At 44.0% G+C, this 24,660-nt stretch overlaps 1 protein-coding gene across 1 annotated transcript in view; it reads left to right on the top strand.

Moving 5' to 3' along the window:
* Positions 1–3,745: 3,745 nt before the first annotated feature.
* Positions 3,746–24,660, top strand: part of PKD1L3 (polycystin 1 like 3, transient receptor potential channel interacting) — a 95,873-nt gene continuing 74,958 nt past the window's right edge. Inside the window, 7 exon segments of the mRNA XM_039476673.2 lie at positions 3,746–4,040; positions 5,317–5,439; positions 10,891–11,007; positions 17,796–17,845; positions 20,250–20,498; positions 22,580–22,711; positions 24,122–24,298. Of these exon segments, the coding sequence (XP_039332607.1) occupies positions 3,746–4,040; positions 5,317–5,439; positions 10,891–11,007; positions 17,796–17,845; positions 20,250–20,498; positions 22,580–22,711; positions 24,122–24,298 (1,143 nt within the window).

Consider the following 24,660-nt stretch of genomic DNA (forward strand, 5'->3'; position numbering starts at 1 on the left):
GTCGCGTTGCGAGTTTCGTGAGCCCCCTGCTGGTTATTTTAGTGTGGCCGTCAGAACACTGTGTTTCACACCAGAAGTATCTGTGCAGTTTTTATTACTTTAAAAAATAAATTGGCCGGGCATGGTGGCTCACGCCTGTAATCCAAACACTCTGGAGGCCAAGGCGGGAGGATCACCTGAGGTCGGGACTTCAAGACCAGCCTGACCAATGTGGTGAAACCCCGTCTTTATTTAAAAATAAATAAAATAATAAATTTTACTCCTGTGTTGATATAAAATGAATGTTAACATATAAATGTTTTTCTACGTAAAAGTTGATTTTTCTTCAGGTTTTTAAAGAAATTAAAACATTTTCTTGAGGCCGGGCACGGTGGCTCACGCTTGTAATCCCAGCACTTTGGGAGGTCCCGGCAGATGGATCACTTGGGGTCAAGAGTTCAAGACCAGCCTGGCTAAGATGGAGGAACCCCCCTCCCCCACGTCCCTCCTGAAAAAAAAAAAAAAAGAAAGAAAGATAAAATAACCGGATGTAGTAGCGGGCACGACTTGGGAGACTGAGGCAGGAGAATCGCTTGAACCCCTTAGGCAGAAGTTATAGTGAACCAAGACTGTGCTACTGCACTCCAGCCTGGGCAACAGAGCCAGACTCCATCTCAAAAAAAAAAAAAAAAAAAAAGGTACTTTACCCTTTCTGAAAAGGACTGAAATGAAATTACCTGACTTGACTTTCAGAGATTTCATCAACATCAGGTTTTATTTTAAAGTGCTTGAAACATATGTGTGGATGTGTGGTGTATTTATTTGTGTATGTATATGAAGATGTTTAGAAGTTGAGGCTCTGTGAACTTTGAAAACAAAAAAGCATCCTGTATCCAGATGAGTCCATTGCCACACTCTTGTAAGGATGGACTACTCTGCTCAGAAACCTTCCAAATAAACTGCAAACCTTTTATCCTGGCACTTGAAACACTCCCATTTTCTGGTTACGGTTCCCACTGCAGTCCCACCGAGTACCCCCTATGTGCGCACACACACAAGTATTTCTTTCTTTTTATCAGTACCTTCCACTTTCCCACCTCTGTGTATTTATTCACATCGACTTCTCTGCCAAGATGTCCGTTTCATCTGTCTAAATATTGCCAGCTTTATATGTTTGTTTCAAAGGCCGAAAGTAATTTCTTCCTTATCTGAACCTTCACAGCAGCACTTAAGCTGTCCCTGTAGGCTGGTACTTTTCATTGTCTTTGTTAGTTATAATTATTATGCCTTTTCTTCCCTTACTGGACTTTTTGAAAGTGGTGATTGTGCTGTATTTATCTTTCATTTGATTACTGCAGTGTTTTTGGTATTTTTGTTTGGGCGGGGGGCTTTTCGAGACAGAGTCTCACTCTGTTGCCCAGGCTAGAGTGCAGTGACACAATCTCAGCTCACTGCAACCTCCACCAACTGATTCAAGTGATCCTCCTGCCTCACCCTCCCAAGTAGCTGGGATTACAGGCACGCGCCACCGTGTCTGGCTGATTTTTGTATTTTTAGTAGAGACAGGGTTTCACCATGTTGGCCAGGCTAATCTTGAGCTCCTCAACTCAAGTGATCCACCCACCTCAGCTTCCCAAAGTGCTAGGAGTAGAGGCCTGAGCCACCACAACCACCTGATTACTGCAGTGTTTTTCAAACAGGGTGTATTCTTGGAGTCTGTGTTTTAGAGAATCCCATAATTTTGGTGGCCACTTCTGTACTGATTTTTAGAGTAATTTAAGCATCATTTGGACTATCTGAATAACCATCTTAACCCTGAAACCTGTCAGCTGGTCCAGTGCCCACATCTGTTTGCGTTTATCATCACTTTTTGGCACCAAGACAGAACCAGCTGTTAATACATGTGATGGGTACGCAACAGTTGGAGACCAAAGGACTTGCTGTGTTTGAACAAAGGTTTTTTTTTCTTTTAGTTAGTCAAATAAAGAAATGTGGTAACAGAATTGAATCTTCCCCATATCATAAAATAGTAGGCATGCCAGATTCAAAGGAACCCGTGCAGTCATAGGCCAGAGAACCCTGTTTATCTGCTATTTCGCTTGGCAAAATTTGGATCTCATTCGTTTTCAGTTTTGTTTGTATTTAATTTGTATTCATTTTTCCATTTAATAATGTTTGGTTTTTATGACTGTGTAAGAGTTTTAAGATAAAGTTAATGGACCTGGGATGGTGGCTCACACCTGGACTTTGGGAGACCAAGGTGAGAGGATCATTTGAGTCCAGGAGTTCAAGACTGCACTGAGCTGTGATCATGCTACTGCCCTCCAGCCTGGGCAGCATAGCGAGACCCCATGTCAAAAAACATAGAGTTTATGCTTAGTTCTGTTTGCATGTACTTAAAAGACAGAATACAGTAATTTAAATCAGTCCTGGGGGTAGCAGAGATGTAAGATGAACAAGTCGAGAGATTTAATGTACAACCTGAGGACTACAGGTAACAAAACTGGATAGTAGACAGGATTCATGCTAGATGAGATTTTAGCTACTTTTGCCACAAAACCAAAAAAAAAAAGTGGGTAACTAATGTTAGATGATGGGTATGTTTGTTTTACTATAATAGCCTTTTAAATATCTATATGCATCCCATAACATCATGCTATGTACCTTAAATATTCACAATAAAATTCCTTCTTTAAAAAATTAGGCCAGGTGCAGTGGCTCACACCTGTAATCCCAAAACTTTGGGAGGCCAAGGTGGGTGGATCACCGAAGGTTAAGAGTTTGAGAACAGTCTGGCAAACAGGGCAAAACTCCGTCTCTATTAAAAATACAAAATTAGCCAGGTGTGGTGGCACATGCCTGTAATTCAAGCTACTCGGGAGGCTGAGGCAGGAGAACCGCTTGAACCCAGGAGGTGGAGGTTGCAATGAGACGAGATCACACCATTGCACTCCAGCCTGGGCAGCAAGAGCAAAACTACATCTCAAAGAAAAAAAAAAAAAAATCAGTCCTAGGGATCTGCAAGAATGACTTTCTTTAAAAAAAAAAAAAAAACGTGGCTGAGTCTAGTGACTCACACCTGTAATCCCAGGACTTTGAGAGGCCAAGGCAAACAGATGGCTTGAGTGCAGCAATTTGAGACCACCCCAAGAAACACGGCAAGACTCTACCTACCTACCTACCTACACACACACACGCAAACACACACACACAAACACACACACACACACACACAAAATTAGCTGGGCATGGTGGTGCGCTCCTGTAGTCCCATTTGCTTGGGAGGCTGAGCGGGGAGGATTGATCACTTGAGCCTCAGAGGTCAAGGCTGCAGTGAGCTGATATCATGCCACTGTACTCCAGCCTGGGCAACAGAATAAGACCCTGTCTCAAAAAAGGAAAAGCTACACTTATTAATTTTTAGCAACACTAACTTAGATGTTAGATATTCATCATCCTCTGCCCCACACAGCTTAGACTCAGCTTTATAATCCATCTGTATTTGCTATAGGCATATATGGTAGGTAGACACAGATGGTGGGGCCACAGATACAAAGGCTCATTGCTTTATTGATCTCTGCTATTTGTTTTCAGCTTGTAGGATAGGAACTGCACCTGGGTCCTCAAAATAAAACCTTTTGTATCCTTGGTAAATTGTTCCCAATTCATGAAAGAATAATACTAAGACAAGGCCACTAATATATATATTTAAAGGACCAGGCAGCTACTGAACCTACACACTTTTTCTTGCTACAATTCAGAGAAAATGTTCTTCAAAGGAAGAAGCTGGCTTTGGTTATATGTGAGAACAAGTATCATTCTAGGAAGTGAGCTAAACAGCCCAGAGCGAGGTGGGCAAAATAATTGTTATCAGCTTAACAGCTTTCACTGCAGCTTTGAGGAAGCAGAGCACTACTGCCATGCCCAGGGAGGATTCCTAGCTCATATTAGGAACCAGGAAGTTCCAGATCGCATCCGGGACTTTCTGGAAGAAGGAAAGAAGTGGTGGATTGGGCGAAATGTAATGCCACTGAAAAAACATCAAGACGAAAAATACCCAGGTAAGACTGCGGGCTTTAGTGCTGATGAAGGAAACTTCCTTATATTTTATTGCGGGGCAGAAAAAAAGGAAAATCTTAATCTTTCTGCTTTCGTATACAGAAAAACCAGTCACTTTACTTCATTGCCATCTTTCCTCTGAAATGTTTCCGTTTTCTGCTACAGCCTTTGATTCATCTGTGTAGCAAGGTGATGCGATCTTTCCTAGAACCCATCTAAAGTTAACTTACCTAACCTTTCACTAGAAGAATTGTGCTAGATTTGAAAGACAGCAACCTTTGACGGTCATTTTTTCCCCTAATAAACATCTCTTCATTATTCTGAGCTCCAAATTTCCTAACACAGAAACAAAGAGGAAATTATCTATTGTACTTCTTACAAAGTGTTTTCAAAGTTACGCACCATCATCTTGAAGTTTTAGAGACAAATCCAAGGCATTATTATATCATTCTCGTCATCTTCATTAATGCATAAGTAAAGCAATACTAAGCCTTGTGATAAGGAATACATATGAAAAAATAAACTATGATGTATGGGAGGAAATTCTAAATTGCTATCTATTGGAAGCCAGCCAAATTTGGCTTTCGTATTTACTTTTAAAAAATGTCTGGCAGCCGGCCGGGCGCGGTGGCTCACACCTGTAATCCCAGCACTTTGGGAGGCCGAGGCGGGTGGATCACGAGGTCAAGAGATCGAGACCATCCTGGTCAACATGGTGAAACCCCATCTCTACTAAAAATACAAAAAATCAGCTGGGCATAGTGGTGTGTGCCTGTAATTCCAGCTACTCAGGAGGCTGAGGCAGGAGAATTGCCTGAACCCAGGAGGCGGAGGTTGCGGTGAGCCGAGATGGTGCCATTGCACTCCAGCCTGGGTAACAAGAGCGAAACTCCGTCTCAAAAATAAATAAATAAATAAAAAATGTTTGGGCACAGTGGCTCATGCCTGTAATCCCAGCACTTTGGGAGGCAAAGGCGGGTGGATCAGCTGATTTCAGGAGTTCAAGACCAGCCTGGCCAATAATAAAACCCCATCTCTACTAAAAATACAAAAATTAGCCGGGCACGGTGGTGGGCACCTGTAATTCCAGCTACTTGGGAGGCTGAGGCAAAAGAATTGCTTGAACCCAGGAGGCGGAGGTTGTAGTGAGCTGAGATCATGCCACTGCACTCCAGCCTGGGCAACAGTGTGAGACTCTGTCTCAAAAACAATAATAAAAAGTAAATTAAAAGCCTGGCTTTCGAGTATGAGGCTCATCTGGGTCTGATCTCCCCTCAGCAGACACTGCTGCCTATGGGGACACAAAGCCCTCCAGCTGCACCTACCTGTCCAGAAACTTCAGTCAGATCTCATTCAAAGGGGACAAGTGCTCACTGGGACACTATTTCATTTGCCAGACTGGTAAGTGATAAAGCTACATACTGCCAAACACCCAAATTTTGAAAACTGACTAAATAAGGAGTGCATGTGAGAGTATTGGTTAAATAGTCTGTGAATGATAGACCATGGGATGATACAGGGCTTTTGATTTTCATGAAATGATTAGCATGAGAAACTGTTATCTGGAATGACTTCCTCTGGGAGTTGGAAGAGTTGTGCCTCTATGTTCCCTCATGTTTTGACTTGGGTCGAGTGTCAGAGAAACTGTATTGCTGACATCGTTTTCCACATGCACACTTGTAATTCAGTCAGCATTCAGGCTTCAGAGGGAAGGTTGGGAAAGAGGAGAAGAAGAGAATATGGCAGAGGAAGATGAGAAGACTAAGGGTGAGGGTGCTGTTATCCAAGGTTCACTTCCATAGAAGTAGATCAGGATTAAGCTATGTATGTATGCATTTGTGTGTGTGTAGTTGTTGTTGTTGTTGTTGTTGTTATTTATTTATTTATTTCCAAGCAGGAGTTTCGCTCTTGTTGCCCAGGATGGAGTGCAACAGTGTGATCTTGGCTCACTGCAACCTCTGCCTCCTGGATTCTAGTGATTCTCCTGCCTCGGCCTCCCAATTAGCTAGGATTACAGGCATCTGCCACCATGCCCAGCTAATTTTGTATTTTTAGTAGAGGTGGGGTTTCTCCATGTTAGTCAGGCTGGTCTCGAACTCCTAACCTCAAGTGATCTGCCTGCCTTGGCCTCCCAAAGTGCTGGGATTATAGGCGTGAGCCACTGCTCCTGGCTTATTTATTTGTTTATTTTTGTGGAGATGTGTTCTTGTTATGTTACCCAGGCTGATCTCGAACTCCCGGCTTCAAGCAATCCTCCCACCTCCCAAAGTGCTGGGATTACAGGAATGAGCCACCGTGCCTGGCCTTGGTGATTTCTTTAAAAAAAAAAAAAAAAAGGCTGGGCGCGGTGGCTCAAGCCTGTAATCCCAGCACTTTGGGAGGCCGAGGCGGGTGGATCACGAGGTTGAGAGATCGAGACCATCCTGGTCAACATGGTGAAACCCCGTCTCTACTAAAGGTGCAAAAAATTAGCTGGGCATGGTGGCGTGTGCCTGTAATCCCAGCTACTTAGGAGGCTGAGACAGGAGAATTGCCTGAGCCCAGGAGGTGGAGGTTGCGGTGAGCCGAGATCGCGCCATTGCACTCCAGCCTGGGTAACAAGAGCGAAACTCCGTCTCAAAAAAAAAAAAAAAAACTACTATACAACCCAGAAATTGCTTGGCATTTATTGCAGAAAGAGAAAACCTGTGGTCACGTAAAAATATGTATATGGATGCTTATAGCAGCTTTATTCACAATAGAGCAAAATTAGAAACAATTCAGACATCTGTCAGTAGGTGAATGGTTAAACCACTGTGGTCCAGCCATGACAGTCATACCGTTTCTACTCTCCCGGGTGACTTTCCCACTTCCCGCTCTCTACTCAATCTCCAGCACCTGAGGGCCCCCCTCCATCTCATTCTCAGGTCAGGTGATCACTTTGCTTTCTAACTTAAGGAGAAAATCAAAGCAATGTAGAGTCCTTCCACGACTCTGACCGTCAAACCTAGCCATCTACCATCACCTGTACCTGCAGAGACAATGCCTTCTCTCATGCTCTACACATTGTCATACTCCTACCCAAATTTAATCACTCTAGTTGTTGAATTGGACTCTACGGAGTCCAATTCAGTTAAAAAGAAACAAACTATTGATACAGCAATTTCGAGAGAACTCTGCTGAGCAAACAAAGCCAATCTCAAATGTGACATACTCTATGGTGCCATTTACTGAGCATCCTTGAAATGACAACGTGATAGGAATGGAGAACAGATTAGTGGTTGTCAGGGTCTAAGAAGGGCATGGGGGCAGGATGGAAGCAGGCATGGCTATAAAAGGGCGATGTGAGGGATTCTTGTAGCAATTGAAGAAAATTTTTGACATGACTGTATCAGTGTCAATATCCTGTTGTTGCTCTTGCAAGATGTGTTACCCTTGGAAACTGAATACAGGCATCTCTCTGCATTTTCTCTTTCATCTGCATGTGAATACATAATTATCTCAAAATAATAAGTTACATTTTAAAAAAAAGAAAAAGAAAATGTGGCCAGGCGCAGTGGCTCATGCCTGTAATCGCAGCACTTTGGGAGGCTCAGACAGGATCACAAGGTCAGGAAATCTAGACCATCTGGCTAACACGGTGAAACCCCATCTCTACTAAAAATACAAAAAATTAGCCAGGCATTGTGGCACGCACCTGTAGTCCCAGCTAATCTGGAGGGAGGCTGAGGCAGGAAAATCATTTGAACCTGGAAGGCAGAGGTTGCAGTTAGCCAAGATCACGCCACTGCACTCCAGCCTGGGCGACAGAGCGAGACTCGGACTCAAAAAGAAAGAAAAATGCCTTGATGTAAGTATACACATGACTTATACAGTATTCTTGCCAAAAAAAAAAAAAAAAAAAATAGAATAACGCAAATTAAAAATAAACGGAAATATCCTTTTACACCTATAAGATTGGCATAAATTCACAAACTTAACAACATATGCTGTTGGCAAGGCTGTAAGAAAATATGTACTCTCGTAAGTCGCTAGTGAGAATGCAGGGAGATATAATCTCTATATATCTTGTAAATAAAGGGGAATTCAACAATATCTAGCAAAATAACATATACATCTACCCTTGACCCCGCCTCCACTGCTAGGACTCTATCCCAAAGTCAAAACAGCAAAAATATAAAAAGATGAACGCACAAGGCTATTCATGTTGCTCTCCGTAAGAGCAAAAAGTAGGAATAATCCCATCAAAAGGGAACTGGTTGTAAAAAGCAAATAGCAACAATCTCCATGTACTGCAATGGGGTTAGCTCTGTGATTTTTTTTAGTGGAAAATAAAGGTACAGAACATATATATATTTGCTTATATACATACACATATGCATAAATGTAATGGAGAAAAAAACTAATGAAAATGGTTATGTCTGGGGGAGAGAGAAAATGGGGCAGAAAGGATGAAGATGGAAATAAGACCTTTCGAAAAGTACCAGTTTGTTTTGGCATGGAAACTCTTTAAATGTTTTCCATAATTATTGCTATGGTTTGAACCTGACCCCTTCCAAAACAGGTGTCGCCAATGTGATCTTATTAAGAGGTGGGGCTTTAACAGGTGGGCTGGACCACAGGGCTCCTCCCCTGTGACGAGGACGCGGCGTCCTTATAAAAGGGTTCGGCAGAGGGAGATATGCTCTCGCCCTTTCTCCTTACGAGGGTGCGGGTCTCGTCCGACTCGAGATGGCAGTGCTTTGATCTTGGGCTTGCAGCCTCGGAACTGTAAGAATTAGATTTCTGTTCTTTATAGATTACCCTGTTAGTGGTATTCTGTTATAGCGCACAAAACAGTCTAAAGCAATTATAAAGTAAATTTATGTCAACATTTTTTTTGAGACAGTTTCACTCCTGTTGTTCAGGGTGGAATGCAATGGCGCCGACTCGGCTCACAGCAACTTCCGCCTCCCAGGTTCAAGTGATTCTCCTGCCTCAGCCTCACGAGTAGCTGGGATTACAGGCATTCGCCACTATGTCTGGCTAATTTTTATGTTTTCAGTAGAGACAGAGGTTTCACCATGTTGGCCAGGCTGGTCTTGAACTCCTGACCTCAGGCGATATACCCTCTTCAGCCTCCCAAAGTGTTGGGATTACTGGTGTGAGCCACCATGCCCAGCCTGTCAACATTTTTAAAAACAATCTGTAAAAGTAGGGAAATGGAGGAGAAGAATTGGAGCTGACAAGTTAGGACTATTTTTAAGGTAATTTTGCTCAAGAGCAGGAAACAACTGGGGCAGTAGTTCATGAGGGCAATATAAGTTGCTGGGGTTTTTTGAGACAGGAAAAATAGCATTTGGGGATGATGCACTGGATTTGAACTACTGAACAACTAGAGGGATTCACTTTGGGTAGGAGTATGACGATATGTAGAGCATGAGAGAAGGCATTGTCTCTCTGCAGATACAGGGGCTGGTAAGTGGCTAGGTTTGACGGTCGGAGTCATGAAAGGACTCTACATTGCTTTTTCTCCTTGAGTTAGAAAGCAAGGTGATCACCTGACCTGGAAATGAGACGCAGGGAGGCTCCCAGGTGTTGGTAGTTGAGTAGAGGGAAGTGGGGGTCACCTGGGAGAGTGGAAACAGTGAGGCTGCCAGGCAGCGTGAAGGCAGGCCACTCAAGCTTCATGACCACAAATTTAAGCTGAGCCACAGTCAAGTGGTTATATGATTTTTCTCTCGCCATGTCCAACAGCATGTGTGAAAAACTCCTTTTTCATGTGTACAAGGAGGCATGTCCAAGAATGTTATTGCTGGCTGGGTGCGGTGGCTCACACCTGTAATCCCAACACTTTGGGAGGCCAAGGCAGGCAGATCACTTGAGTTCGGGGGGTCAAGACCAGCCTGGACATGGTGAAATCTTATCTCTACTAAAAATATAAAACTTACCTGGGTGTGGTGGCATGCACCTATAATCCCAGCTACTCAGGAGGCTGAGGCAGAAGAATTGCTTGAACCCAGGAGATTCAAGCAATAAGGTTGCATTGCTTGCAGTGAACCAAGTTCACACCATTCCACGCCAGCTTAGGCAACAGAGCAAAAACTACCTCTAGAAAAAATAATGTTATCACCCACCTTCGGAAGTCTTTTATCTCTACCAATGAGAGTTATAGAACACAGAGGAGAATATTACACTTAGTAGAATATTTCCCATTTATGCTGGAGGTTGCAAACATTTTTAATGAAGTCAGACCCTGACGATGACCTTAAGCAGCAGGATATAATTCCAAGCTTAGCGTTCCAATAATGGAACACTAGGCATATAGGGTTGATAAACTTCTCAGTGTTGATCCAATTAGTGTACTTAATTTGAAATGTAGAACACCATAATTTGATGTGACCAGGCTGCAGAGCAAAAGGGCTACTGCAGAATTCTTATTGTCTTTTAAAAAAACTGGATAGCCGGGCGCGGCGGCTCACGCCTATAATCCCAGCACTTTGGGAGGCCAAGGCGGGTGGATCACGAGGTCAAGAGATCGAGACCATTCTGGTCAACATGGTGAAACCCCGTCTCTACTAAAAATACAAAAATTAGCTGGGCATGGTGGCGCACGCCTGTAGTCCCGGCTACTCGGGAGGCTGAGGCAGGAGAATTGCTTGAACCCAGGAGGAGGAGGTTGCAGTCAGCCGAGATCGCGCCATTGCACTCCAGCCTGGGTAACAAGAGCAAAACTCCGTCTCAAAAAACAAACAAACAAACAAAAAAAAAACTGGATAGTAATTTTTAATTTGTGTTTTCCTGATTATCACATATGCGCATGTAATGATGATTTTATAGACTTGTAGCTATAGCTATAACCTATAAATTAATCGTGTACTGCCCTCCAAGTAGATGCCTTTTTGGATGGAGATGCCCGTTATGAAAGAAATGGAAATAATTCTCATTTGCCGTGGAGACCCAAGAAGACAAAAAGAGAAGTTGAAATACCAAGAAACAAAATGCCCCCAGGTAATATGTTACTACCTCAAGTAACCTTAAAAATCAGTGAAATCAATTGCTGTTCAAAGGCTGCACAAGACTGAATTAATGCTGAAATGTGGTATACATGCCCAATATTCATTGTGTTCTATTCTGTCTGATCTTAATAGGACAGTGTTTGCCTTAGTTTTATATTTGTGTTTGCTTGCCATCTTCTTTTCAGATATTCCCAAGTACAAGGCAAGGTTTTATTCCCACAGAATTTTTCATCAACAAAGAGAAAGTTGTCTTAAAGTTCTTACAAAGTCTTTGAAATCATGGTGTTATCTCTTGTTTATTTTTTAATTTTGAAAAACAAGTACTGTTTGGGAAGGATGCATTAGCCTGAAATGACGTCAGTGTTGGTGGATGTGGTTATAGAGGTCAGCTGAAAGAAAGGAGCACAGCAGAGATCAATTTAAAGTAGATCTTGTGATTACTCGTCAGGGTATGACCTCACTGCTGCAAGTGTTAGGTGTCCTAATCAACAAACCATTTAAATATCCCTTGAAAAAAAACAATTTAAGGCCGGGCGCGGTGGCTCAAGCCTGTAATCCCAGCACTTTGGGAGGCCGAGGCGGGTGGATCACGAGGTCAAGAGATCGAGACCATCCTAGTCAACATGGTGAAACCCCGTCTCTACTAAAAATACAAAAATGAGCTGGGCATGGTGGCGCGTGCCTGTAGTCCCAGCTACTAGGGAGGCTGAGGCAGGAGAATTGCTTGAACCCAGGAGGCAGAGGTTGCGGTGAGCCGAGATCGCACCATTGCACTCCAGCTTGGGTAACAAGAGCGAAACCCCGTCTCAAAAAAAAAAAAAAAAAAAAAAAATTTAGTATTATTTAGAGACATGAATATGTATTTAAAGAACAAATGGGAAAACCAGCTTTTCTCAAGGCTTTGTAAATGGGGACTTGTGAGTTGTAGGAACATGTTTAGTGATCGCATTAGGTGGAAGTAAAGACATATTTTGGAGAACTGCTAAATCCAGAAGTTCTGATGATAAAGCCGTGATGTTAAAGATGCATTTGAAGTGTTTGAATTAAACTGTCATGAAATGGGAGTTTCATGAGCGTAATGCTTCTAATATTACTTCACATGACATGTGACTTTAAATATGTAGTAGTAGAACTAAATTACTGAATTAAATAGACATTTGACTGTTTCACCTATATCCTTTAAGTTTATATTGTCAAGCTTGCCCCAGAAATACTTTATAAAAACTCCTCATTGGGAAAAATGTAGATCACGTTATTGTGAGGCAATTTACCTAACAGGGAATATGCCTAGTATTTATGTATGAGGGTCCTTTAAAATGCTTGCAGGCTGGATCTCCCCTCAGCAGACTTTGGCTCACACCTGTAATCCCAGGTGTGACTTGGGTGTAATATAGTGACTCACCTATAATCCCAGCACTTTGGGAGGCTGAGATGGAAGGATTGCTTGAGGCCAGGAGTACAAGTCCAACCTGGGCAACCTACTGGGACTCTGTACAGAAACTTTAAAAATTTAAAAAATTAGGTAGGTGTGGTGGTGCATACCTTTGTAGTCTCAGCTACTCAGGAAGCTGAGGCAGGATAATAGTTTAAACCCAGGAGTTACAGGGTGTAATAAACCATGATCAAGCTACTGTATTCCAGACAGCCTTTTTTTCCTTTATCAGACTGCTTGTAAAATTTTTTTGTAATTCAGAAATATTCTTAGTGTGTATCTAGGTTATTTTTCACTAATTGTGCCTAGAACATGATGCTACATATACACATCTTTCTTGAATCAAAAATATCCTATGTTTGTATCACTTCTATTTCATTTATTCTGGTTTTGTCCTTAAGAAATACCAGGTATCTATGTGCTATATTGTTGCTTCCTATCTTCTGCCTTTCCTGCACTCCCTTAAAATAATGGTTTTGTATTTATCACCCTTTCTGTTAGAGGAGAGCACCTTACATTTATCTTCCATATCAGGGACTAATTTTTCCACATTGCTCAGTATTCCCTACCATGTGTATTTTAATTTTTCTGCAGTATTTTTTTCATCATCTGGAAATCCTCTTATAGAATTTTTCTTTTTCTTTTTTCTTTTTTTTTTTTTTTTTTGACAGAGTCTCAGTCTTTCTCCCAAGCTGGAGTGCAGTGGTGCGATCTTGGCTCACTGCAACCTGTGCCTCCCAGGTTCAAGCGATTCTGCTGTCTTGGCCTCCCAAGTAGCTAGGATTGAAGGCACCTGCCACCATGACGGGCTAATTTTTGTATTTTTAGTAGAGATGGAGTTTCACCATCTTGGCCAGGCTGGTCTTGAACTCCTGACCTCGTGATCCACCTGCCTTGGCCTCCCATAGTGCTAGGATTATAGACATGAGCCACCGTGCCTGGCCTATTTGTGTGTCTGTGTGTGTGTGTGTGCGTGTGTGTGTGTGTGTGTGTGTGTCTGTGTGTGTGTGTGAGAGAGAGAGATCTCACTCTGTCTCCCAAGCAACAGAATTATAAGCACCTAGCAACCACGCCCAGCTAATTTTGTATTTTTAGTACAGACGGGGTTTTACCATGTTGGCCAGACTGGTCTCAAACTCCTGACCTCAAGTGATCCTCCCGCCTTGACCTCCCAAGGTGCTGACATTACAGGCATGAGCCACTGCGTCCAGACTTCCTTCTCCTTTAAGGCGAGATCTATCTACACAAAATATGTGTCAGTTAACCAAGAAATTGAATGGCCATAATGCAGCAGCCTGTCAGCTCATCCAGTGGCCGTAACCCCTCCCAGATCTACAACTGATGTGCAGGGTCCTTCCCCGTTCCCAGCACACCACCTACCTCATGACCCTACTCTGAGGCGATGATTTCTCTCATTTCTGCAGCCTGGTTTTCTGGTGCTCTGAACCAGCGCATGTGAAGAACTTCAGCACCCCGCGTTTGCATTACTGTTCTTTCTGTCTCCCCATGACTCCTCTCAATCCCATTCCCTGGTGCTGTCTTTGGGGGCAATGCTGGCAGGGTCTACACATCACAGAACCCACCATGCCCACCCTGGTTCCTTCCTCCTTGCCTGCCTCATTGAGGTCTATCATGACCTGGGGCTTCCCAGATTGAGGAAAATGGCATGAGCTGGAAAAGCCGCTGAGAACCACGACAGTGGCACTGTGCTCATCTCAAAGGGTAAGTGTAGGGCAGAAGGGAAGGTACTGACCATGTTTGTTTCTCTTTTTCTTTTTTTTTTTTTTTGAAACAGGATCTTCCTCTGTCACCCGGGCTGGAGTATAGTGGCATGCTCCTGTCTCATTTCACCCTTGACCTCCTGGGATCAAGTGATCTTCCTGCCTCAGCCTCCTGAGTAGCTGGGACTACAGGCATGTACCACCATGCCTGGCTAATTTTTATATTTTTGGTAGAGAGAGGGTTTCATGATGTTGCCCAGGCTGGTCTCGAACTCCTGGGCTCCAGGGATCTGCCTGCCTGGGCCTCCCAGAGTGCTGGGATTACAGGCATGAGCCCCCACGCCTGGCCTTTCACTTTTCTAACCAGCAAAGGCCTTGGGTGTCTCAGTCAAGGTACAGTGTAAAGGGGATGCAAAGTTCCTTACCCCCCAAAATGGTCAGGCTATCTTTGACAAAATGAAACTGACATACTCCTTGAGGACAGTGATCTCTATAGAGGCTTACAGCCCATTTCATCTGCATTTTAATTTGTATCCATTCTTCCTATTAAAGGAAAAAATTATTCTGATACTTATTAAAACAGTAAGGAAGACCTGTTTCAGGACTGTCACAATAGTGGAGAAGGATCAAACTCAACTCCATAGAGAACAAGTGGGGATTTATAGCCAAGGAGAAGGAGTAGGAGTTGGGAGTAGATGGAAAATTACTAAGAGGAGACATCAAGCATAGAGAATTCTTGCTGAGGGCAGGCCAGGGTGATCAGATAGCAAGGGCAAAAGAAGGGATTCTTTCTAAATTGACTTAGCAGGATTCTTGTTAAAACTAGGCTAGGCATGGTGGCTCATACCTGTAATCCCAGCACTTTGGGAAGCCAAGGCAAGCAGATCATGAGGTCAGGAGTTCAAGACCAGCCTGGCCAACATGGGGAAACCCTGTCTCTACTGAAAAATAAAATAATCAGCTAGGCATGGTAACACGTGCCTGTGATCTAATCCACTCAGGAGACTGAGGCAGGAGAATTGCCTGAACCTGGGAGGCAGAGGTTGCAGTGAGCTAAGATTGTGCCACTGCACACCAGCCTGGGTGGCAGAGGAAGACTCCATTTGGAAAAAAAAAAAATAGATTATGCAGATCTGGCAAGGATGGGGCCTAGTTGGGAAGTAGGTTTAGAGGAACTTAGCTAAAGTTTGCTTAGAGTCTATAATCACTTTGGGAGTCTGAGGTAGGCAGATCACTTGAGGTCAGGACTTCTAGACCAGCCTGGACAACATGGTGAAACCCCATCTCTGCTAAAAATACAAAAAAATGGCCAGGCACAGTGGCTCATGGCTGTAATCCCAACACTTCGGGAGGCCGGGGCGGGTTAATGACAAGGTCAAGAGACCAACACCATCCTGACCAACATGATGAAACCCCATCTCTACTTAAAATACAAACATTAGCTGGATGTGTGGCACACGCCTGTAGTTCCAGCTACTCGGGAGGCAGAAGCAGGAGAATTGCTTGAACCCAGGAGGCAGAAGTTGCAGTGAGCCAAGATCATGCCACTGCACTCCAGCCTGGTGACGGAGCAAGACTCCATCTCAAAAAAAAAAAAAGCAAACACACACACACACACACACACACACACACACACACACAAGCTGGGCATGGTAGCACACACCTGTAATCCCAGATACTTGGGAGGCTGAGGCAGGAGAATCGCTTGAACTCGGGGGGTGGAGGTTGCAGTGAGCCGAGATCGTGCCACTATACTCCAGCCTGGCGACAGAGACTCTGTCTCAAAAAAAAAAAAAAAAAAGTTGGGCATGGTGGTGCATGCCTGTAATCCCAGCTACTCGGAAGGCTGAGGCAGAACAATCACTTGAATCCGGGAGGTGAAGTTTGCAGTGAGCCAAGATTGCACCATTGCATTCCAGCCTGGGTGACAGAGTTAAGACTCTGTCAAATAAATGAATGAATGATTGAATGTATTACTCCCAAGTTCTAGAATTCGCCGATTAGTCATGTTTATAGTAAAGTGACTTTTCATTTTTATAAATATTTTAGAAAAAAGCAGGGAGATGGTTTACAGAAGCTGTTGTCATAAGTTATTTGGAGCTAACAGTTACAATTGGAAATCCTGCTCTCAGTGCATTGCTTTAAAGTTCACATTTTTAGGTATCATTACAGCCATTTGCCAGACAAGAAAACTAAAGGGTCATGTTCTCAAGGCTTCGTAGTTGCAGTAAAAGGCCAAAGTGGCTCTGAAACCCAGGTCTTTGGACACAGAATGCATTTTTTCTTCTACCCTCTGTCATCTTTGCCTTGATGGAAAGACATGACATCTGATCGGAAGAGCATCTCAGAATTCTGCCCTCCTCCAGCAGGAGTAACTGCATGTATCAGCCCTGTGAACACCAGAGGAAATGTTCCAAGAGGGCAGAGAAGGCTTGCCACAGCCAGGTACTTGTTAGTAGGTCTAGAAGCTCGTGTTTTGAAAGAGGTCAGCCTAAGCTAATAGTAAGTAGACATATTAATGCACTGATAGTATCTTCAGGTCATAGTTTCCTACTGGAAAATGGGGTTGAGGGGAAGCAGTAACGGCCATCTGGCATAATTTTATAAATGATCATTTTCCAATGATTGTTTGGGGGGCTGGGGGTGGGGGAGAGAAGACAGTTCTTACTTTCTTGCCCAGACTGGAGTGCATGGTTTCATCTCAGTTCACTGTAACCTCTGCCCCCCAGGTTGAAGCAATTCTCCTGCCTCAGCCTCCCGAGTAGCTGGGATTATAGGCATACACCACCATGCCTGGCTAATTATTGTGTTTTTAGTAGAGATGGGGGTTTCACCACGTTGGCCAAGCTGGTCTCAAACTCCTGACCTCAAGTGATCCACCTGGCTGGGCCTCCCAGAGTACTGGGATTACAGATAGGAGCCACCGTGCCTAGCTCCAAATTATTTCAATTAGTTAATAAGCTCCTCTTTCTGGTAAAATGATGAAGCAAATATTTCTATAGTAATATTTATATACTGGGTACTTTATGATTAATGTGATTTTTTTGTGTTTTTTTTTTTTTTTTGAGACAGAGTCTGGCTCTGTTATTCAGGCCGGAATGCAGTGGTATGATCATTGGCTCCCTGCAACCTCTGCCTCCCAGGTTCAAGCAATTCTCCTTCCTCAGCCTCCCAAGTAGCTGGGTTACAGGCATGTGCCACCACACCCAGCTAATTTTTGTATTTTTAGTGGAGACAGGGTTTCGCCATGTTGGCCAGGTTGCTCTTGAACTCCTGACCTCAGGTGATCCACCTCCCTCAGTCTCCCAAAGTGCTAGGATTATAGGCGTGAGCCAGTGTACCCAGCCTAATTTGATTTAAAATTTATTTTTTGTACAGAGTGTTTCAACGGCAAACAAAGAAATTAGACATTTAGAGCAGAATTCCAGTTTGTCTACAGACTTACCTATAATGGCAAATCATCACTTGGTTTTCCTTTTTTTTTTTTTTTTTTTTTTTGAGATGGAGTCTCACTGTGTCTCCCAGGTGGAGTGCAAGGACGAAATCTCAGCTCTGCAACCTCTGCCTCCTGGGTTCCAGTGATTCTCCTGCCTCAGTGTCTCAAGTATTGGTTTCTTTTTTCTATAGGAGCTGCTCATCTTTCAACCACATGTCACCATCCTCCTCATGCTCATCTTGTAAGTACTCCCCTTGACATCTTGGAACGTTTATCCCTTTGTCATACCTAGTAGATCCGGTCAGAGCTCTGTCTTACAGTGTTCTGAATACAGTTTTCTAATAAGGAAAAGAAAGTATTTACATGCAGGAGAAAATGGTCTTTAATAGGTGCTTCGTTAAAGGAATTTTTTTTTTTTTTTTTTTTTTTGAGACAGCGTCTCGCTCTGTCACCCAGGCTGGACTGTGGTCCCTCAGTCTTGGCTCACTGCAACCTCTGCCTCCCGGGTTCAAGCAATTCTCCTGCTTCAGCCTCCCAAGTAGTTGGGATTACAGGCCTGCACCACCACACCTGGCTAATTTTTGTATTTTTAATAGAGATAGGGTTTCACTATGTTGGCCAGGCTGGTCTCTAACTCTTGACCTCAGGCAATCCTCCTGCCTCAGGCTCCCAAAGTGCTGGGATTACAGGTGTGAGCCAGCATGCCCAGACTTGTTACAAGAATTTTTAAAGCCTATCTTTCTGACTTTCTTGCTGATGTAATTATCATTTATTTGTTGGTTGCGTGTGTTCCCTTCTTCATTGCAAAAGGGACTTGTGGCATCTTACAAAAATACAATGCAATAAAACGTAAACCTCAAATAGAAAGGAAAAGGAAAATAAAAGTAGAAACTGTCCACATAGTCTGTAAAATGTCACCTTCAAAAAAATCTGTCAGCATTCTTGTCTTTGTGTCCTATGTAGAAACCCTTTAGTTGATGCCTAAACACGGATGTGTATTTCTTGGACTCGATGCTCCGTGCAAAAATAAATGTTTCTAACAGTATAAAAGAATGGGGGGCTGGGATTGGTGGCGGGCGCCTGAATCTCAGCTACCCAGGGGGCTGAGACAGGAGAATTGCTTGACCCTGGGAGGTGGAGGTTGCAGTGAGCCCAGACCACACCATTGCACTCCAGCCTGGGTGACAGAGGGAGACCCATCTCAAAAAACAAAATGAATGAAACAATGAACTTTCATACTTGCCTCATGCTGATCTGCTTCTACTCTTGCCGCTTTTCCTCTCTTCTCAACGGAGTGGTTGATTGTTTAAAACACAGAGTGATGCTTTAAAACAGAAGTCAGCTCATGCCACTGTTCTGCAAAGCCCTTTAATTTATCCAAAATAATATCTGCATTCCTTTCAACTGCCTGACAGATGACACTCTGCCAGCCCTGGGATCTTATTGATCCCCCTCCTGCCACCAGTGCTCCTCTAGCTTCCTTGGCCTCCCAGACAGAGCCAGCTGGCTGTGAGCTTGGGGGCCTTTGCACTCCTGACATGCCTTCGCTAACACATGGGCAGAGTGTGCTCTCTCTCCCTTTATTCAACTCTCAGCAAAAATGTCCTTTTCATCGGTCATAGTGCTTCATGCCTCATGCCTTGTGCCTCGTGCCTGTAATCCCGGCACTCTGGGACACCAAGGCAGGAGGATCACTTAAGCTAGGAGTTCTAGATCAGCTTGGGCAACATAGCAAAATCCTGTCTCTATAAAAAAGTGAAAAAAGGCTGGGTGCAGTGACTCATACCTGTAATCCCACCATTTTGGGAGGCTGAGGTGGCAGATCACTTGAGGTCAGGAGTTTGAGACCAGAATGGGGCAACGTGGTGAAGTCCCATCTCTACTAAAAAATACAAAAATGAGCTGGGTGTAGTGGTGTGCTCCTGTAGTCCCAGCTACTCAGGAGGCTGAGCCAGGAGAATTGCTTGAACCCAGGAGGAGGATACAGTGAGCCAAGGTGGCACCACTGCACTGGAGCCAGGGTGACAGAGTGAGACTCCATCTCAAAAAAAAGAAAAAGCAGCCAGGCATGGTGGTATGCGCCTGTAGTCCCAGCTACTTGGGAGGCTGAAGCAGGAGGATCACTTGAACCCAGGAGGTCAAGGCTGCAGGGAGCTATGATTATGCCACTGTACTGCAGCCCAGGTGACAGAGTGACTCCTCATCTCAAAAAATCCTCCCCTTACCACTGAATACCATCCATGATAGGCACTTTCTATCTGCTTAGCCTCATTTTTTCTTCATAGCACTTATTTAATGCATGACATAATTTATCCACCTCCACCAACACAGAGGCTCGACAAGGCCCGGAACTTGGCTTCTTTTGCTCCTTGCTGTATTCGGTTCTCCAGAGCATTCTTAGCACCTTATAGATGTTTAACAATTTATTGAATCACGGATATCAATACACTAATGTAAATCCTGAATCTCAGTAATATAATATGCAGCTTTCATGAAGCTGTTTGAGCACAGAATTTTTGAACAGAAATGCCTGTTATCTCATAGGACATGAGAGTTTCAGAGCAATTTTGGAAACACTGCCTTAATTATTCCTTAAATGGTAAAATGAGATTGTGCCTTTTCCTTTACGTATTTTTATCTTTTAGTCCAAGACGCTGTGTCATCCCATCAGCCCATTCTCTTCAGTACTACCAAAAATCACAGCACAGGCCACGCCAGTCACATCTGAACCCAGCAGCCAGCCTCTCCCTGCGAGAACAGAGCCCACCAGTCCTGCGTCCGTCACATATGCTGGTCAGTCTCGGACAGAAACGGCTTCAAGCTCAGAGGAAGACGCTCATCCAAATAGCTTCACCTCTCATCACCCAGCATCACTGCAGAATGCATCTGGTCAGGTAAACATGGGAAATGCAAGTACAACTAGGTAGCTCTGTGACCGTGAAAAAGCAGTTGGTTTCCCATCTTCCTCCCTGCAGAACTGCTCCTAAGAGAGCCCGACAGACCAGCATGTACGCCAGTCCAAAGCCAAAACTAAACAAGGCCGTGGAAACAGCCTACAATTTCGTGGCACACGTACAGCCCAGCATTTCATTAAATACTGAAATATTCTCATTTCACTGTTTAATATTATTTAATGCTATTGTATTTAATGCTTCAGATGGACAAGAAGTTTTGTTCACCTGCCCTGCTTTTTCAGCCGCAGCAAACTTCTAGAGAATTCCTCCTACTCACCATCCTCACTCTCTCTTCACCTTGTTTCCTTCCTCCCAAAAACACGGACAACAAGGTAGCCCGACGCAGTGAGTCACACCTGTCGTCCCAGCATTTGGGAGGCCAAGGTGCAGGGATCACTTGAGCCCAGGAGTTTTGAGACCAGCCTGGGCAACATAGCGAGACCTTGTCTCTACTAAAGTTAAAAAAAATTAGCTGGGCACAGTGGCTTATGCCTATAATTCCGCACTTTGGGAGGTCGAGGTAGAGGATCACTTGAGCCCAGAAGTTTGAGACCAGTCTGGGCAATGTAGTAAGACCTTATCTCTACTAAAATTCAAAAAAAAATTATCCAGGCGTGGTGGCATGCACCTGTAGTCCCAGCTACTTGGGAGGTGGAGGTGGGAGGGTCACTTGAGCCTGGGAGATCCAGGCTGCAGCAAGCTGTGATTGTACCACTGTACTCTAGGCTGGGCGTCGAAGCAAAACTGTCTCAAAAAAAAAAAAAAAAATCCCCTTTGACAGTATTGACTGAAGGAAAGAATCCTGCTTCACCTACCCTTTTTTCCTCCGCAAACTCGAAAGAGCCCTGTTTACATGCAGGCAAACATTTCCCTGCTGAAACATAATCCTGTTGACCCTGGATCTGCCTGCAATGGTGATGGAAATTAGGGGTTCTGCTGGGGGGAGAAACTGACCTACAGGAGTTTAAACAGAGAGGGATTTTTTTTTTCCTAAATAGAAATCTGAAGTATAGGGTAGCCAAAGGAATCTATGACTATTAGAAATATTAAGAGAATTTAGCAGTATTCAGCATTTAATCAGGTTTGATTGACGATGTGATTGATTTAAGCTGGGAGTGACCTGTTCTCCAGAACTGGAACACGTAGTTGGCATTAACGGTGATGGTCTCAGGGCCAGGCTTCCAGCTCAAATGCAGTGGCCACTTAGCTTTGGGATAGCGGCTAGTTTGCTCAGTTTGTTTTTTCAGGAGGTTTTCTGCTTCCCCCACCTCCTGCTATGAGGCATTGTAGGTCATTCCCTCTTGGATATGAACTCTTGTTTTCTGGGACAGATTCTTGCTCTGTTACTCAGGCTGAAGTGCAGTGTCACAGTCTCGGCTCACTGCAACCTCCGCTTCCCAGGTTCAAGTGGTTCTCCTGCCTCAGCCTCCCGAGTAGCTGAGACTACAGGCATACACCACCATGCCCGGTTAATTTCTGTATTTTTAGCAGAAATAGGGTTTCATCATGTTGGCCGGGCTGGTGTTGAACTCTTAACCTTAAGTGATCTACCTGCCTTGGCCTCCCAGAGCGCTGGCATTACAGGTGTGAGCCACTGTGCCTGCCTTAAATAGGAACACTTGAATGGAGGGGAAACACGCACAGAGGGAAGCCTGAGAGGAAAACATATTTCTGAATAGAAAAGTTTGGTTTTAGCTTTTTGATGTCCATGTTTCCCTCATCTTTGCTCACGGCCTTAAAACTTAAAGTTACTGCTATAAATCTCATTTCCAGACTCATTCGCCCTTGGAGCAACGATTGTATAACCTCATTTTTCATTTTCTCTGTCATATGGAAAATGTAGAAATAAACTGTGTCCACTTGCAGAAAAGCTTCTGAAAGTAATCACTGTTTTAGAGAGCTGTGATTCGTAGAGTTTATAATGTTATTGACTGTCAACTTTGGTTAAAACAATCTTACTGACTACTACAGTACAGTAATTTTATATAAGGAATTTTGGCAAAATTCTTTGTTCTCTATAGGTCATAGATGAGATAGTAGGAAACTTCAGCAGAGCAGTGGATGGTTTGCAAGCTCATAACAAACTGCAGGAAGCTTGTGAGTTACTCCAGAAACTAACAGCCTTGACCCTGAGATTTTCTAAGCCGGCTCAGGTAAGCAGAGGGTGACTGGGAGGGGAGAAGATAGGAAAGAGAGAAACGTGAAAAACAGAAAAAGAGAATCTAAAGCTGCATGTGGTGGCTCACGCCTATAATCCCAGCACTTTGGGAGGCCAAGGCAGGAGGATCACATGAGGCCAGGAGTTAGAGAACTGACTGGGCAACATGGCAAAACTCATCTCTACTGAAAAAGAAAAATTCAAAAATTAGCTGGGCTTGGTGGCGGGCACCTGTAATCCCAGCTACTCAGGAGGCTGAGGCACAAGAATTGCTTGGACCCAGGAGGCGGAGGCAGTGAGCCATTATCACACCACTGCACTCCAGCCTGGGTGGCAGTCAGAGACTCTGTCTCAAAAAAGAAAAAGAGAATCTGGAGATTGTACCCTGTGCCAAGCTTAACATTATAAAGACTGTTTAAATTTTAGCAAGGAAATTTTTACCTTTAAATCTGGAAAGTTAAGAATTAAATTGGTCAGTAGTGACATTCTTGGATATACTGTGTTTATGTTCATTTGTTCATTAATCAGGTTACTGCCTTGCTGTTGCCTTTGTTAGAAGTGTGCCGGCATTCAGCCAGGCACGGTGGCTCATGCCTGTAATCCCAACATTTTGGGAGGCCAAAGCAGGCAGATAGCTTTAGCCCAGGAATTCAAGACCAGCCTGGGCAACATGGTGAAACCCCATCACTATCAAAAATTCAACAATTAACTGAGCGTGGTGGCATGCGCCTGTGGTTGCAGCTGTTCAGGAGGCTGAGATGGGAGGGTGGCTGGAACTCGGAAGGTGGAGGTTGCAGTGGGCCAAGACTGCACCACTGCACTGCAGCCTGGGCAGCAGAGCCACACCCTGTCTGAAAAAGACAAACTCAGCATTGCTCTTTTCTTCAGCATTTCTTTTTTCAGTCAGGTGTTGTCAATTGGATATTTGGTCTACTTACCACTCAAAAAGAATTGTCAGTTCATCAGAATAATATGAAATATGAATCCTCCCTTATAGGTCATATGAAGTAATATATTCTCCTTCCGTGTCAAATTGTAACATTGTTTTTTATAAAATGCAAATTTAAAATAGTCAGGTGCTAGGTGTGTGGCTCGTGCCTGTAATCTAAACACTTTGGGAGACCAAGACAGGGAGATGTCTTGAGGCCATTGTGGGCAACATAGCCCCCGCCTCTACAATTTTTTTTTAATTAGGTGTGATGGTGTACACCTGAAGTCCTAGCTACTGGGGAGGCTGAGGCAGGAGGATTGCTTGAATCCAGGAGTTTGAGACTGCAGTGAGTCGTGATTGTTCCACTGCACTCTAGCCTGGGCAACAGAGCAAGACCCCATCTCTTAAAAGTAAAATTTTCAAAAGCAATCATAAACAGTTCAGGGATGTATGTTTGCTTTCTGATACTCCCAGGTTCATCTCATCAATTCCCTTATTTACCTGAGTGAACAGTTCCTGAGGATCCCATTTCAGAACAATAGCAGTCTGGGCTTCAAAGTTCCTGTGACTGTCTGCCTCTTTGATTCTTTCAACAATGTCATCAAAGCTGAAGAAGGAAGTTGGCAGGGATCCAAGCATGACCCTCAGCAGGTAGGTGCCAGGTATGCAGGTGGCCAAATCTGCTTAGAAGCATTTTAATATTGGCAGTTCCAGGTATCACAGCCTCTCCCCAGACCCTTAAAGAGAACCTTGCAGAAGAAACCACCTGCCACGCCTTCTCTGGGGTCTCCCTCCCCACCCCACCAGTAAGCCAAGACTCCCTAGTGCTACAATCAAGTGAAAAGGAGTTAGGGGCTGGGACCCCGTGGCTCATGCCTGTAATTCCAGCACTTTGGGAGGCCAAGGAAGGTAGATCACCTGAGGTCAGGAGTTCAAGACCAGCCTGGCCAACATGGCAAAACCGCATCTCTACTAAAAAAAAAAAGTTAGCCAGGTGTGGTGGCAGGTGCCTG

This window comes from Saimiri boliviensis, chromosome 1, assembly GCF_048565385.1.
Source record: "Saimiri boliviensis isolate mSaiBol1 chromosome 1, mSaiBol1.pri, whole genome shotgun sequence".
Classification (NCBI taxonomy): domain Eukaryota; kingdom Metazoa; phylum Chordata; class Mammalia; order Primates; family Cebidae; genus Saimiri; species Saimiri boliviensis.